This window comes from Hippopotamus amphibius, chromosome 7, assembly GCF_030028045.1.
Source record: "Hippopotamus amphibius kiboko isolate mHipAmp2 chromosome 7, mHipAmp2.hap2, whole genome shotgun sequence".
Lineage (NCBI taxonomy): Eukaryota > Metazoa > Chordata > Mammalia > Artiodactyla > Hippopotamidae > Hippopotamus > Hippopotamus amphibius.
The window spans coordinates 84,073,520-84,089,883 of NC_080192.1; the positions used below are offsets into that span (position 1 = coordinate 84,073,520).

The window sequence follows — 16,364 nt, forward strand, 5'->3', positions numbered from 1 at the left end:
GTCAAAAAGGGAAGAAAGGAGATGAGGATACAGAGGGGGTGGCAGGGAGCTGGGGTCCCTTCCGGCAGCTGGAGGGATGTAAGGGAGCAGCCAGCTGGTCAGGGTGTCCAGGTCAGTGTTCCCAGGCAGGTGTGGCTCTGCCCAGACTGTCTCCCCTGCTCCCCACGAGGCTCTTCCCAAGGGTGGTGGTGGCTTTGGTCTCCCCGCTGGAAAGAGGCTGCTGTGGAGAATTTCTCCAAGGCGAGCCGTCTTCACGTGGTCTTCAGAGGTGTCCACAGGGGACATGAATCTGCATCGGGGAAAATGAACGGGGACAGTACTTACACACGACCTGGGCCTGGCCTGGAGCAGGCGCAGGGCCTGGGGCACGGGGGTAGGAAGGGCTGGGGTACAGGGGGAGGAAGGGCTGGGTCCTGGCAGCTGTGGCTTATATCTGCCCCCTAGTCCTGACCACACCTGTCCCCATCCTGGGGCAGCTGGAGCTCCCCAACCTCACACATCCACCCCAGAGACACAGGCATCGCTCCAGGTGATGGGCCAGTAGTGAACCACTGCTCACCCAGATCACACTGGGGAACCCACTCTGATGGGAGATGAGACCGTTCATTTGAAAGATACAAAGTAGCCTGGAGAGTCAGCCCACCCAGGTCCCCACATTTCAGCTGAGACCCTGGTGCCCCAGGAGGACGCGGATTTGCCCATTAAAGAAAAGAAGATAATTGCTGTAGAAGAAGCACAGCCTTAGTGGAGGAGATGCTCCCCTTTCTCCCACAGGGCTCCTCGGCTGGTGTCATCATTCGATTGACATAAGACAGATTAACAGGAGAAAAAACAAATTTAATTCTTATGCACAGGATCCCATAGAAATATGAGACTCAAAGAACTGACCAAAGCAGGCAGCTTTTACACCTTTAGACAAAAAAAAAAAAACAAGTTTCTCAATAACTGGCAAGGCAAAGCGGTTTGGGCTTGGGGTAAATTGGTGGTGAAGAAACTAGGTTTGTTTATGCAGCTTCTCAGCCCTGAATCCCCATCTCTGGTGATAAGGATATCTTTCCACATCCTGTACAGGGGGAGCCCAACACATGGGGGATTTATCTTCTGTTTTGAGGGGAACAGAGGGGGTCAGAGTACACTTCTAATATCAGCTGTTTCTTAAGTAACTTTGATTCAAAATAATCCATGTGCCAACGTGGCAATTCTGGGCGACCACCTGAGCCCGTGATAGCAAAGGGTCCAAGTTACCACATGGACCAGAGCCCCAAGAGGCCCTCACCAGCTGCAGCCCTGGCCCTTAACTTGGGAAATTTGAGCCTAAGCAGTTGCCGTCCAGGGAGCTGGCCGTATCCTTGGGAGGTGCCCTCTGTGCTCACTGACCCTTAGTACAGTCTTTGGGCTCTGATTTTTAGCTGGAACTTGAAGGTAAGAATATGGCTTAAAAGAAATCCTTTACTTAACTCACTGATTTACTTTTTTAATCTTTACTATAGTAAGGTAGGTGTGGCTGAGTAGACAGGACTGATTAACTCAAGCCAGAAAGTATTTCAAGGAACCCCTAAGATAAGAGATATTAATGGTGCTTGGATTTCAAGGATTAATCAGAATCAATTTCAGTGTTTGGGGCAGAACCACGTACCCATAGGGTACGTGTCCGTCACCAAGAACTACAGTGTCTGCTTGTCTTTCTTTCTGTGATGTTGGGAACCACAGATGTTAAATGCCTAGGTTCTTTCACCATTTAGGGCTACAAAGAGACATTACAGTTCTGTAATTTATTATTCTTTTATTGGCTGAAATAATTCTATGAAGAAAAACTTCTTTCATCTGCTATTTGGTTATTCAGCGGGACAATTAGTATAGGAAAGTCAGGATGGATGATTTATTCTTTCCCTCCATTTACCAGTTCTCAAAATAAACAGTTGATTTCTAAGCTTCAGTAAAGATATCTGTATTAGCCCCCTCAGGCTGCCATAACAACACACCACAGACTAAAGGGCTTAAACAACAGAAAGTTATTTCCTCACAGCTCTGGAGGCTGGAGGACCCGGATATGGGCAGATTGGTCTTTCCCAAGGCCTCTCTGCTGGGCATGCAGTCTGGTCCTCACCTGGCCATCCCTCTGTGCAGAGGCAGCCCTGGACTCTCTTTGTGTCTTAATCTCCTCCTCTAACAATGACATTAGGCAGATTGGATTAGGGCCACCCTACTGGCCCCTTGAAAACCCCATCTCCAAACACAGTCACACTCTGAAGTCCTGGAGGTTAGGGCTTCAACATATGAATGTGGGGGGAGACAGCATCAGTCCATGACAGTAACCAGTGAGCAGACACTATTGCTGCCATGACAGATGACTACAAACTTAGCAGCTTAAAAGATCACAGATTCATTATCTGACACTTCTGTAAGGCAGGAATCTGAAGCAGGCGTCTCCAGGCAAAACCAGGTGCTGGCAGGGCCATGATCCTTTCTGGAGGTGCTCGGGGGAATTGCTCCCAAGCTCACCCCAGCTGTCGGCAGAATTCAGCTCACGTGACTGTGGGCCCAGGTCCTGTGACCCTGCCAGCTGTCAGCTGAGGGTCCTTCTCAGCTTCCAGGGGTCGTGCCTGCGCTCTTGTGGCCTCTGGCTTCAGGCCGGCAGTGGCGGTGTGAGTGCCCCTCACGCTTCGAGTCCCTCTGACCTCTTGGGCTGCTGCATCGCCCTAACTGGCTCTTCCATGCCCCCCACCCACTTCTACCCATCCTTGTGGTTGCATTAGGCCCACCCGGGTAACCCAGGACAAGCTCGTAGCCTTTAGGTCCTTCACCCTAATTCCATCTGCAAAGTCCCTGCACCAGGCAGTGTCACATACCAGGAATTAAGATGCAGACACCTTTGGGGCTATTATTCTGCCTAACACAATACATACTTGGAAAAAAAAATATCAAAATTACCACAACTTTTGTGTGGTGGATATTTTTCCTTGTATATCTGCGCTTATTTTAAATTTTATGCAATATATACATTTACACTCACAATAAAAACAAGCGGTAATTCTTTTTTTTCATTGAAGTATAGTTGATTTACAATGTTGTGTTAATTTCTGCTGTACAGCAAAGTGATTCAGTTGTATATATGTATACATTCTTTTTTATACAAGCAGTAATTTTAAAAAAATTAATTTATTTATTTGTTTATTGGCTGTGTTGGGTCTTTGTTGCTGCACGAAGGCTTTCTCTCGTTGCAGAGAGCTGAGGCTACTCTTTGTTGTGGTGCGCAGGCTTCTCATTGTGGTGGCTTCTCTTGTTGCAGAGCTTGGGCTCTAGGCACGTGGGCTTCAGTAGTTGTGGCACATGGGCTCAATAGTTATGGCTCGCAGGCTCTAGAGTGCAGGCTCTGTAGTTGTGGTGCACGGGCTTAGCTGCTCCGAGGCATGTGGGATCTTCCCAGACCAGGAATCAAAACCGTGTCCCCTGCAGTGGCAGGTGGATTCTAAACCACTGCGCCACCAGGGAAGCCCGTGAGTGGTAATTCTTAAATAACGGATGTAGGCTTCTAGGCAGGCATTGGCTGCAGACCTGAGTAAGTACTGATCACGTGACTCTGAGCGGCCTCACATTTGTGAGGGTGTTAACACTCCTTCCTAATAAATTCTTGATACAAATTAAAAGAGAAAAGAAACGTCAGTAGAAAATCTAACATGAAAGACCCATTAGAAACCTCTCTCTCTCTTCCTTCCTCCTGAAACCGGCCATAATCTCAAGAGTTTTGTCCAAACTCTACCTTCTTTGAGACATTAGAAACACAGCTGCTGCATATATTTGAAATTTTTTTCCGAAGGAGTTTGTTTTTCTTCTTCTGAAAACACAGTCTCCATCCTGAAGGGCTGGACTTGCTCTGAGAGCAGAAGCGCCTTAACAACGGGCCTGGATGCGGTGGCACTAGCCCCCACATGCTCCCCGGAGGGGTTGCACCAGGCTCTCACTCAATTTCCAATAACTGTTTACTGCCACATCTTCTGGAAGAAACCCTTCATTTTATGCAAGAGTTAAGATGAGTTAATGTGTAGAAGACGGTCAGCCGAGCAACATGCAAGTCCAAGTGCTCAGTAATGGTTAGATTTTAACTGTTGTCAGTATTCTTATCAGCGGCGGCAGCAAATGTACTGGAATCCAGTAGCCAGTTATCCTGGGTAACAGTGGCTGCTCCTCCTGCCTTTCTCATTTTATGCATTTAGGACTCTCTCAATAGAATAACAAAACACAAACAACCTGAGTCAGAAATGGACAAAGAATTTAAATAGACATTGTCCAGAGGAGACACAAATGACAAATGAGCACATGAAAAGATTCTCAGCACCACTAATCACTGGGACATGAAACTCAAAAGCACAATGAGATGTCACCTCGCACCCATTAGGATGGCTATTATAAATTTAAAAAAAATGGAAAATAACAAGTGAAATTGATGAGGATATGGAGAAACTGAAACCCTTATGTACCGCTGGTGGGAATGTAAAAGGGTGCAGGCACTGTGAGAAATGGTGTGGAAAGTCCTCAAAAAATTAAACATAGAATTACACATGGTCCAGCAATCCCACTTCTGGGTATTTATCCAAAAGGACTGAAAGCAGGGTCTTGAAGAGATGTTTGCACACCCATGTTCACAGCAGCACTATTCACAATAGCTAAAAGTTGTAAGCCACCCAAGGGTCCGTGCATGGATGAACGGGTAAAATGTGGTCCACATGCACAACAAACTATTATTCACCCTCCAGAAAGGAAGGAAATTCTGGCACCTGTATAACATGGACGAATTTTGAAGTCACCAGTGGACAAACACTGTGTGATTCCACTTGTATGAGGTTCCTGGAGGAGTCAAATCCATCGAGACAGAAAGTAGATGGTGGGGGCCAGCGACTGGGGAGAGGAGAATGGGGAATTAGTGTTTTACAGGTGGTTTCAGTTTGGCAAGATGAGAATTTCTGGGGACGGTGGTGGTGATGGCTATACAACAATGAGCTTGCACTTAAAGATGGATAAAATGGCAAATTCTATGTTATGTGTACCACGATTTTTAAACAATCTTCTCTATTTTCCACCATAGGGACTGCCCCTCCCATTCCCAGACCCCATGGCCCTGACCACAGCAGCGAGACGGCCCCCACTGAGGGAGGTGGCGGGGATCCCCCTACCAGCCACCACCGTGGACAACTGGCACCAGATCCAGGGCTTCGAGGCCCAGCCGGACGACCTGCTCATCTGCACCTTCCCGAAGTCAGGTGGCTGTGGGCTGGGTAGCAGGGCTCCCCGTGGGGTCAGGGGCCCCCTAGAGGGAGGCTTGCAAGTGGTCAGGGGGCCCTGCTCCTCCTGCCCCGGGGCAGGGCTCCACAGGGAGCCTGGAACTCCTGGTTTACGGGTTTACAGCTTCAGGGGACCTGCCTGCTGGGCTGTGGGCTCAGATCCCCCTAGAGATCCCGGTGTGGGAGAGGAGAGGGTGACCCGAACACCAGTCAGTCTACCCAGGGTGCTGGGGGCAGGTTGTCTAACTGGTCTCTGCCTTTCACCCCTCCATCTGGGCCTCAGGGACCACGTGGATTCAGGAAATTGTGGACATGATCGAACAGAGCGGGGATGTGGAGAAATGTCAGCGGGAGGCCATCCAGCACCGTCACCCCCTCCTCGAGCGGGCCCGGCCACCCCAGCCCTCGGGTCAGCGTTCCACCCCCACTGCCCAGCCCCCGTTATCAACACTAACCCCCCCATCCCCCCACCCCCCGCCATGGCAGCATACTGGTTATCACTGGTGACCCTGCACTGACCCTGCCCTGACAGGTCACCTCCCCGGAGCCAGGGTCACGTGAGGGCTCATCCTGGTGTCAGCAATCTGGGGGTTTGAACACATGTATGGGGACACGGGTCCATCATCACAGTATCACACGATCGGTTTAAGGGTGGGGAGGTGTTAGCATCAGCCTCTGAGTCCCACACAGGAGTGGCAGCTTCTAGAGAGAAGATCGTGCCTCCTTGACCTCAGCCTCCCCACCCCCGTAACACGAGGATCACACAGAGCAGGTGCCCAGTGAGGGTCTTAAGGGAGAGAGTAGGAATTGGGACCCACGTGCAATCAGGGACGTCCTCCAAGGGGAAAGGAGTGGCCAGTGCATGGGGCGGGGCAGGGGGGGTGCACGGCGCTGAGGGTCCTGGCTGTGCCTCAGTAACACAGCTCCTCATCTGCAAATTGACAGCAAGTGAGCTCTCAGCTCCCAGCACCTCTGGGCCGTGTGCACCTACAAGCAGGTAATACTGGTGATTCCATCACGAAAGACCCCAAGTTGAGACCCAAGCAGAAATGTAGGCAGGTGATGGACGCTCTGGACAGAGCCCCAGACAGAAGTTCCCCCTGCAACACCGGTGTGACAGAGGCCTTTCCTCTCCACCTACTTTAACGGTGTGGAGAAGGCCAGAGCAGTGCCCCCTCCCCGTGTGCGGAGGACACACCTCCCCACCCAGCTGCTGCCTCCGTCCTGCTGGGAAAACAACTGCAAGGTACCAAACGTCCTGGGATGGGCGGGGGGCAAAAGCTCCAGATCTGACCCCGAACATCCTCTGTCATGTTTGCTTCTCCACCATCTGAAGTGTTGACAGTTTATCAGCAATAAGAGAAAACGTAAAGTTTCAAACAGGAAAGGAAGGCAAAGCCAGCCTGAAATTTTGGAGAGAATGAGAGATGTGGGGAAGGCAGTGAGTGTCTGGCTATGGACGGTTGGGGACAGGATGGGGACAGTGACCCAGGGCTGCAGGCATTGGGGAAACTCATAGAACAGAACAGAGAGGAGAGAGTGAGGGGAAACCCCGTGGCAAACTGGGTTGTTGTTTTACCTGTCCATTCTTTTGGGATAGTGCCCAGAGCCGGCCCAGCTCCCAGCAGGTGGAGGACATGGAAAACGTGTCCCTGAACAAACAAAGTGGCCGTGGGGTGAGCAGAGTCAAGGGGACAGTTGGGCAGGCAGCACCCGGGCACAAAGGTGGGCACCGTGTTCTGAGAGGTGGGGGAGGGAAAGGAGGGCCAGGGAAGATGTGTCTCCAGGAAACAGTGCAGCTGAGAGGACTCACACCATGACGGCAATCATTCAGGAAGGCGGGGTGAGGGAACAAGAGACCCTGTCCTCAGGACCCTTCTGTGTAAGATGCCCAGGAAAGCTGCCTGGCAGAGTGGGAAGCTTATCCGTGTGACCTAGGCTCTCAGCTCCCCTCTCGCTTTGTCCAAGAAGCTGCAAGCTGAGATTTAGCCTGAGGGGTCCCATCGCCTGTGTCCCCGGGATGCCTGACAGAAACAAACACAGATGCCCTCGGTGAGAGGCGGGACATGGCTTCAACCTGGGCCCCATGGTGGGGCTGCCTGAGTTCACCCTCTCTCATTGCAAAGCTTACAAAGGGGCAAGTCACTACCGGGGGGGAAAGAACACACAGCAGAGTCAGGTAATAAAACCATCAGTTACTGAAATAAAAGAAGAATGTTTAAATTGTGTAAAGAAATTAAAGATTGAGTCAAAAATAAAAGACAGGGATGAGATACTATTTTTTAAATATTTTTAATTAAATTTATTAAATAAACAGGATTTCATTAACTGAAAAAATATATTTTTTCATTAGAAAACTCAAGAATAGGTTAAAGTGCAGAGTAGATTCAGCTGAGCCTGGGGTGTTTTGAGCTTGCAGAGTGGGTGGGGCGACAGTTTGAGAAGCCGTCCTGTGGCTGGAGGGGAGAAACAGGGGCTGGGACAAAGGAGAGACGAATGAACTGCTTGTTAAGCGGCAATGAAGCAGAAGCCGACCAGAGGTTGAATAGTTTAGAAATTCAGGTGAATTTTTAAAAATCTGCCCCGGGAAGCACCACGGTCAGTCAAGCGGCCAAGGGGACAAGGGTTACAGGGGCAGGACCTTTGGTGTGTTTCTGAGGGATGGAGGGGTGGGCGGGTGGGCAGGGTCGGGGTGGGGAGATGGAGAAAGTTCAGGGCTGCAGGCACAGGGGCTGCTCCTGGTCATTGGGTCCTGGCCCTGGGTGATTAGGGCCTGGGGACAGTGGCCCCAAGTGCAGGGCCGCATGGGGGGCGGGGCAGGGCGGGGGTGGCTCTGGATGGATTGGTTTGCATTTGAGAGAAAAGGTCAAACCCGGTTAAAGTGAGGGCTGGCTGGGCAGGAGGATACAAGGTCGTGTTTGGAATTAAACTCAAAGGGATGTTTCGTGGGAAGAGCAGAGGTGCTGAGATCAGAAACAACACAGCAGGCAAGGCCAGGAAAGCATAACAACTCTTCTCTTGTCCAAACTCTTGCCATGAAATCGTCCTTCATGGGAACCAGGATGAAGGTGTTCAGGGGCTGTCATCATGCATGTGGAGGCTTCTGTCTGACAGGAGGTCATGGTTTCTGGAGAAAGATTGTTTTCCGAGACCAAGGGGGCAACCAGGAGTCAGCTGCTCAGGGGACAGAGCCGGGGTGGTGAGGCCACAGGAGGTTGGCTGCTGGCATGGGACTCTCAACATGGCTCAGCATCGGTGATTCTGTGAAACCACCCTCTTCACCCCTCTCCTCCTACCCCCAAGCTCCTCTATGTAGCTCGAAATGCCAAGGACTGTATGGTGTCCTACTACCACTTCCAAAGGATGAACCAGACACTCCCCAGCCCGGGCACCTGGGAGCAGTACTTTGAAACCTTTATCAGTGGAAAAGGTACGAGACTGTCCTCCTGTCTGCCCATCCCCACAGCAGTAAGGCTCAGCCGGACCCACCACACACACACACCACGATGACCCCCTAGGACACCGAGTCCTCCCCCAGCCCCAGCAAACACACCCACCTGATCTGGAAGCTTTATTCCAGGTCACCTGACCTGCAGAAGAATCCCATTGCAAAGGCATCCCTGTCCCAACATGAGGGTGTTTGTGATTACTTGTAATAAATATGATGCCACTTGGGAAGCATGTTGGGATAATCTCCCCCAAGGCTGTCCTGTTCCACTTTACCCCCATGTCAAACAGCTCAGGACTCTCAGGGTATATCTGGCCTGTAATTTGCTTCTCTCTCCAACACACTTCAGGTAAGTAACATCCTAAGTATCACAAGGTTTTGTGTGATCCCTGCATAGGCTGTTTGCCATGTTTCCTGTGTCTTACAGTGGGTTGGGGCTCCTGGTTCGAGCATGTGATAGGATGGTGGGAGATGAGAGACAGATGCCAGATCCTCTTTCTCTTCTACGAGGACATCAAGAGGGTGAGTAAAGGCCATGCAGGTAAAGAGCCACTTCATACCCAGCTGCCAAGAGATCCCGAGCCGTTTCCTGGCTGCATGTCTGGGGGGGATAAGTGCATCCTTCTGACAACGTCTTCCCTTCCAATACGATGTCGCCCTCACCACAGGACCCAAAGCAGGAAATTCAGAAGGTGATGCAGTTCATGGGAAAGAACTTGGATGAAGTCGTGCTGGACAGAATCGTCCAGGAGACAACATTTGAGAAGATGAAGGCAAATCCCATGACAAACCGTTCTACGGCTCCCAAGGCCATCCTGGACCAGTCCATTTCCCCCTTCATGAGAAAAGGTGGGTGGGCTGCAAAGACTACACAAATGTGTAAAGCAAACATTCAGTTTGCCTGGTAGCACGGCGCCTGCCTCTCGGCAAGAAGGCATTAGGCTGTATTAATCCCAGGACAGTGCATTGTGCATCATGTCTGCTGCTGGTGAGGGCGGGAGATGGATGTCGTCACAGAGGAGAGCTTGCTGGGGTGTCTGGTCGCCAGGCACAAAGAGTCCTCCAAGGGACCACTCCAAACGTCCTGGGGATGCCTGGTCTGAGGTCTGGGACCCTGGCAGCTGCAGGGTCTGGCTCTTTGCTCTGAGGCTCCACACGCACAAGACGAGGGCCTTTCTCCACTGAGCAGCTTCCTTCCTCGCTGCCCATCACTCCTTCTTCCTGCTTTACAGCTTCTGCTCATCACCTGGTCTCATCACCTGGTCTCATCATGGCCCAACATCAAGATGTTCAACTGCAACTACTGCTGTGAACTGCCTCTTTCTATGACACCCCTTAGTTCCAATTCCCAAGAGAGGGATTCTAATTGGCCCAGCTAACATTTTCTAAAGGTTAAAAAAAAAAAAGCTTTATCGCTTTTTAATTTAAAAAGTAATACATGTGACTGTGATTGTAAAAACATAAATCAACATAGAAACGCATTTAAAAAGTTTTCTTCACCAAACCCTGCTCCTAGAAGCCCCTCCATAGCACAGTTTTATCAACACAGACTTGGTCCATGGGGACCATCCCTTGGCAACTTCTTTTCTTCTTCTTCTTTTTTAACACATGATTGAATTTATTTTGTTGCATTTTCCAGTCTGCAACAGCATCCCATGTTACTGACACAAGCCAAACAATTCCATTTCTTTTCTCCTCAGGTCATCAGAGATGAAGATCTGGGGAACAGCCCTTCTTCCTGAGCTCACCCCCACCTTCCTGCACCCCCTTCCCTCAGCTCACGCAGACACATAGGCACCACGGTGGGAGGTGACTCCCCAAAATCCAAGTGAGGTCCCATGATACACCATCCCTCACCAGAGGCTCAGACATGCCGCCAGGGCAAGGCAGGTGCATCCACGAATCTCACTGTTTTAGGGTCCGGTGTTGGACCAAAGTACAGATGCATCAGAATTCACTCTCCCCCAAGAGACAGACATTCAGCTCTTACTGTTTTCAATCCTTGTCTTTCTAAAGAAAGCTACGGTAAACTGCTTTGTGTCTACGTTCCTATGTCCTGACCCACTTCTGCTGCATAGTTTTCCAGAAGACGTGTTGGTGGGACAAAGGGTATTTCCACCTTTTTAAGTTATTTTCATAGTTACTCTTTGGTGAAAATAGTATCTCATTCATATTTTTTCCCCAAAGTCTTTTTTCATTAAGCGGGAACTTGCATCCAGTGAACTGAAATGTACAGTTAACAAGTGTTGATAAACGTATGCACCCACACAACCAGCACCCTAATCAAGGATTAAACACTTTCACCCCCCAGAAAGTTCCTTCTCCTGCCCCTTTCCTGTCTGTGTCTGCCCCCAGAGACTACCACTGTGCTCGCCCCTATCACAACACCGATTGTGCCTGATCTTGGCCTCCCCGTAAATGAATCAGGCAGACGTACTGTCTTGTGTCTGCTCTTTTACTCAGTGGATGTCTGGAGACGCTCTCACGTGGCCGAGCGTCAGAAGCTCACTCTTTCTCACTTCTCTGTGGTCGCCCTTCATGTGACTAGACCTCAGGTGGGGCCCAGCCACATCTCCTTTGGGTCGATCTTCCACTGATTTAGGAGCCTGGCCCTGGTGCAGGTGCCCTAGGGCCATGTCTTCACCAAGAGCAGCAGGAGGACAGGTGTCCCCGGGGGACATGGGGTAAGGCAAGTGTGCAGGCACTGACTTTCAGCCAGTGACACTCGCCTGGGCTTTCCCCTTGCAGGAACCGTGGGGGATTGGAAAAACCACTTCACTGTGGCTCAGAACGAGAGGTTTGATGAAATCTACAGGCAAAAGACGGAAGGAACCTCAATCAACTTCCGCACGGAACTCTGAGCAAGATGGAAGCAAAGAGGCGGCAACCAGGGTGCAGGCCCATCCTCCAGCCCAACCCGAGAATCTCGGGGAACACGTTGTACACCGTCTCTGTGACTACATATTAACAGTAGGTACCAACTTCATCTCTAAAATGGATCATGGCTAATGCCCATTTTCTCAACTGTTCTTTCCAAATTAAGAAACAAGATGGTCGGACTTCCTAGGTGGCGCAATGGGTAAGAATCCTCCTGCCAATGCAGGGGACGCGGGTTCGAGCCCTGCCCCAGGAAGATACCATATGCCGCGGAGCAACTAAACCTGTGCACCACAACTATTGACCCTGTGCTCTAGAGCCCGTGAGCCACAACTACTGAGCCCATGTGCCACAACTACTGAAGCCCATGTGTCTAGAGCCCGTGCTCTGCAACCAGAAAGGCCACTGCAATGAAAAGCCCATGCACCACAATGAAGAGTAGCCCCTGCTCGCCGCAACTGGAGAAAGCCTGTGTGCAGCAACAAAGACCCAACACAGCCAATTAAATAAATAAATAAATAAATTTATTTTTAAAAAAAAGAAACAAGATGGTCTCAATAAACTAAATAAAACACAAGACTTCAACACTGCAAGGATTTTTTAAATCTCCATTATTCTGGAAAGTGGATTCTAGTTTTCTAGTCTGTAACATAATAATACTTTGCGTATCTGTAAGCAAAGACTAGGTTGTGTCTTTATGAAGAATATGAAATTTCTGTCTGCCCTGGCCTCTCGAGGAACCCCAGCTGTGCTAGGACCTGGGTCCCACCTGGTCACTATGGGAAGGGACCCATGGATGGCGGGCCAGGTGCACAGCCCTGAGGAGTCATATTCCGAGGTCCTTCCCTGGTGGGGGGGACAAAAAGGGGTGGGGGGAGAGGCTGGAGACCACCCGCTGACCCAAGGAATCTTGGTGCTGGGTTGAGTAGGAAACAGGAAGTTCAGGTGGTGAATTCTCATAAAAGAGGAAAATAGGAGACGGGAGCAGCATCAGATGTCAGCCCAGACATGGTGGTCAGGCTTGGAGGTAACTAAGTCTCGCTTCAGTGCTGGGCCCTCCAGGGACCCCCATCAGTAGGCTGGGTGCCCTTCATGCCCCTACATCTGCTCCAGTTGTAGCCCCACTGCTCATTGCACACTTGTCAATTCACTTGTCTATGTCCCCCACTCGGTTGTAAATTCCTTTGCGTTCGGTCACACGTCTTAATCAACATTTCACTCCAGTACCTAAGGCAGGCACATAACGTGTGTCCAGAAAGTGCTTTTGAGTGAGTGGATGGAGCTTGGATGAATGACCACAGGAAGGCGGGCACATGTCAGGTCACAAATTTCCAGCTTTTCGTCCCAACTACTGTCATTCCAAAGCTGAGGGCAGCAGGAATATTCACCCAGGGACCCGGCCATGAGGGTGCATTAAACCAACTGAAATTCAGACTTTTTTTTATTACCACCCTCCTCCGGCAATTCTCAACAATGTCAGGGATAAAATATTCCTATGGGCAGGGGGGTGGTTCTATGGGCCTAAGCTCTAAACAGTTGTTTGATTACTGCTGAGATTTAATCATAGGTACATAAGCTTCACATTAGCACCTTTTCATTACATGAAAAAATTGTCTGGATACCCCACAGATTTTAGATTGTAAATTTTGTGCTGTTTGGTTCCCCATCTTAATCACCTTTGTGGAAATTAACTGAGAGAACCCCCGGCTCTCATCACTCTGACACACACAGACGCAGCTACATCTGCCTCTTTCCAGGGCAAGTCTGTAACAGTTCAGAATCTTTCAAACTCACTTCAAGTACAATCAGTGAACTTGTAGTATTAAAGTATTTCTGTGTTTTAAACAGTGGTAGAATCAGAAGAAACAATGACACACAGTTGTCATAAAGACAAAGGAGCAGAACTTGAGTTTCTTCACTTCCATCAATCATGTGACTCCTTGGCGTTTCCATTTGTATTCAGAGTTTAAAATGGTGAAATTTAAGAGTGTGAACTGTGATGTGTAACATTGTTGTTTAGTGAGTGCAAAGTTTTGTTCACACAGAAAATAGTTTACTGATTTTGAATAAATTTGAAATTTTCTCTTTTGTAATTGTCAACTGTTTGTTTTAAAACTGGAGAATAAAACAAGAAAATGAAACATTACATCAGTGGTATGATTAATCACTGTCTGAATTGTACTTTGTACAGACATTTCCATTTTATTAAAATGGCCTCGTGATTTTTTTTTTATACCGGAATGACTCTATACACAAAGTTGAATAACAGAAAAGTTTCACTGACTACATTTTTTACTGACCATTATTATTATTTGTTTCTGCTCATGATTAACACTGAAAATAATTCTGTTGGATATGGGAGGAAGTGGTTAAAAAAAATGATTTGCTCCAGAGTCAGATATGGTCCAACTCACATACTGCATTGTGGTTTGTATGTTTATTTACATTCTATTTCCTCTTCCTTGCTAACTAGGAACTAAGCATACTGACTTGGAGTCAGAGGGTTTTAAAGTCTAATTCTGAGATCAGATGGAGCTGCAGGTTTTTAAACTGCCCACAAATCATCTTTACGTCCAGCCTTCCAACAACCCCATGGAAACCACACGCCAACTGGAGCACGTTCTAATCAAGGTCATGCTTGAAAGCAGCCTTGCTAGTAAAACACAGCGTTTGCAATTGGACCAGCTCTCAGCTGCTCATGCAGGAGAAGAGACAAAGATATAAAACCAACCTCAGGGGACTGGGTATTTAAGCAACATGCCAAGATGAGGAGGTCATAGCATGCCCTCTGCCCAGATGCCTGTATTTGTCAATAGCCAGAAAGGATGATTTTAAAAAGATGTTGCTTCTGAGAAAGAGTTACTATCCATCCTGCATTCACTCACGACTGGACACCAGCTTCATGATGCAGGTGGCACAAGGTGAGCAAGCCCCCTCCCAGAAGCTGCTGTCAGGTGAGTGAGACGAAGGTCAGCAGAGTGAGGACCTGCATGTGTGAGGGCTGAAGCGGCCACAGTTCTTTGGAACAGGGGGCTTATGGACTGTGGCTGGGTTTGAGGGCTCAACTTCCCCAGAAGTGGCCCTTCCTGGGCGCTGCAGCCTTGGCCTCGACCAGGAAAAGAAGACTGTGGGTGGAGGGGGTGGGAGCAGGGGCAGGGCTGGAGCATCCAGACCATCAGGGCCCAAGAGGAAGCTGAACACCCACACCAACTTCCAGCATCCCGGTTACAAAAGGTTTTGTTTAAGGTTGATACGTAGGACACAGCTCCCTGTAGAATATCTTTTCATTGCAATTGCACACACATTTCTCCAGTGCCCTGTGTTACCTCATGAAGATCAGCAGGAGAGGAGAGGAAGATCTGGGTGATCAAGCTCAGCTTGGTCTCCATCCAGGAAAGGAACGTATACTCTGAGGGCATCAACAGAGGCTGTCAGGACCGCTCTACACATTCAGCAACATCCGCCCCAGGACAGCACAGCCGAGATCGCCAGGCCAAGTCACCACGAGTCCCAGACACACACGAGTCCTGGTTAGGACTCTCTGGCCAGGCTGCTTGTGTGCCCGGAGAGCAAGGCTGCTGCACACCCACTTAGGGGCACACCTGGGGGCGGAGGTGGCCATTCAGTTCTGCCAAGCCTCTCCCACCTCCTTACAGAGCAAGCCGGTGGGTCATTTGGAAATGACACTGATTGATGACAAACTGAAATCGTAATGAGTGACCCCAGTTCAGGTAAACAAACATGGAGCCGGGCAGCCTGGTTTCAGACCTGTCCCGGTCCCACTGAGAACTTGAACTTTCTGTGACCTGCACCAAACCCAAGGATACCAGCCTTTCATAAAACAGCACCTGCCAGCTGCCACGTGTGCTCTCAAGGCCATTCACTCGGTAACTAGGCAACCACTTCAGACCCCAACCAAACCTACTTAACCAGCTCCCCTACTTCCAGCCACTCGGATCCTAACTCCTGACAAATGGCTCATGGAACTAACTGTGGTCTTGCTGGGTTTGCCTGTATAAGCCTCTCCCACTCCATTGTCCATCGGAACACAATTCAAGTGCTTCTTGGCTCTGTGTCTCCTGGGCTAAAGTCCTAACAAACCCCAAGTAAACACCTCTTTGTTTCCATCAGGTCTCCATGTCTGAAATTTGGGTTAATAACACTAAAAGCATGTGGGAAATGTAGGTCACCTGTGGGCAGAAGCACTTTCTGTGTCCCCCACTGTGCCAGGTTTCCAACCAAAGAATACCATGGTTTACCTGTGCCAGCTACTATGAAGATCGATTTATAAAAAAGAAGAGAGCAAGAGGGGGAGGAGGGAAAGAAGGAAGGAAGGGAGGAAGAAACAGAGGGAGGCAGGGAGAGAGGGAAGGAGGAAGGAAGGGAGAGAGAGAAGGAGAAAAGGAAGGAAGGAGGGAAGAAAGGAAGGAAGGAAGGTAGGAGGAAAGAAAAGAAAAGAAAAAGCTACATCCCCATGAGACTAAAGTAAGTTCTTCTGGGCTCTTGAATCCAGCCCTGGAGGGAGTCAGAACCCAGCTCGGCCCAGTCACATGGAGAAGGAGACACGCTCTCAGGTCACCTTGGGAACCACTGCCAGGCATAGAAGGTACCTCCCTTTGTGCTCAGTCACAGGGTGATGAATAGGAGTGACAGCACTGGGCCATGGCTAACACACAACCCTCAACCCCAACAACTCTCTCCAATGGGTGCTTCCTGCTGGCTAGAATCTTCCTAAGCCAGGCAACACATTCTTTTAGTTG

The 16,364-nt window shown here is 49.5% G+C and overlaps 1 protein-coding gene across 1 annotated transcript; it reads left to right on the plus strand.

The window, feature by feature from the left end:
• The first annotated feature begins 1,406 nt into the window (after positions 1–1,406).
• Positions 1,407–12,097, plus strand: LOC130856810 (sulfotransferase 1C2-like). The gene is made up of 8 exons (XM_057741679.1): positions 1,407–1,422; positions 5,084–5,258; positions 5,563–5,686; positions 6,426–6,525; positions 8,583–8,709; positions 9,155–9,249; positions 9,396–9,576; positions 11,476–12,097. Exons 2-8 carry the CDS (start codon positions 5,111–5,113, stop codon positions 11,586–11,588), a joined length of 888 nt encoding a protein of 295 aa, XP_057597662.1. The 5' UTR covers positions 1,407–1,422; positions 5,084–5,110; the 3' UTR covers positions 11,589–12,097.
• Positions 12,098–16,364: the final 4,267 nt, after the last annotated feature.

Bases quoted from the DNA above. Each gene is read 5' to 3' on its own strand.
- LOC130856810 (XM_057741679.1), top strand. From the start codon at position 5,111: ATGGCCCTGACCACAGCAGCGAGACGGCCCCCACTGAGGGAGGTGGCG. The intron at 5,687-6,425 runs GGGTCAGCGTTC...CACCTACTTTAA, and splicing joins GCCCGGCCACCCCAGCCCTC to CGGTGTGGAGAAGGCCAGAG. The intron at 6,526-8,582 runs GTACCAAACGTC...CCTACCCCCAAG, and splicing joins GCTGGGAAAACAACTGCAAG to CTCCTCTATGTAGCTCGAAA.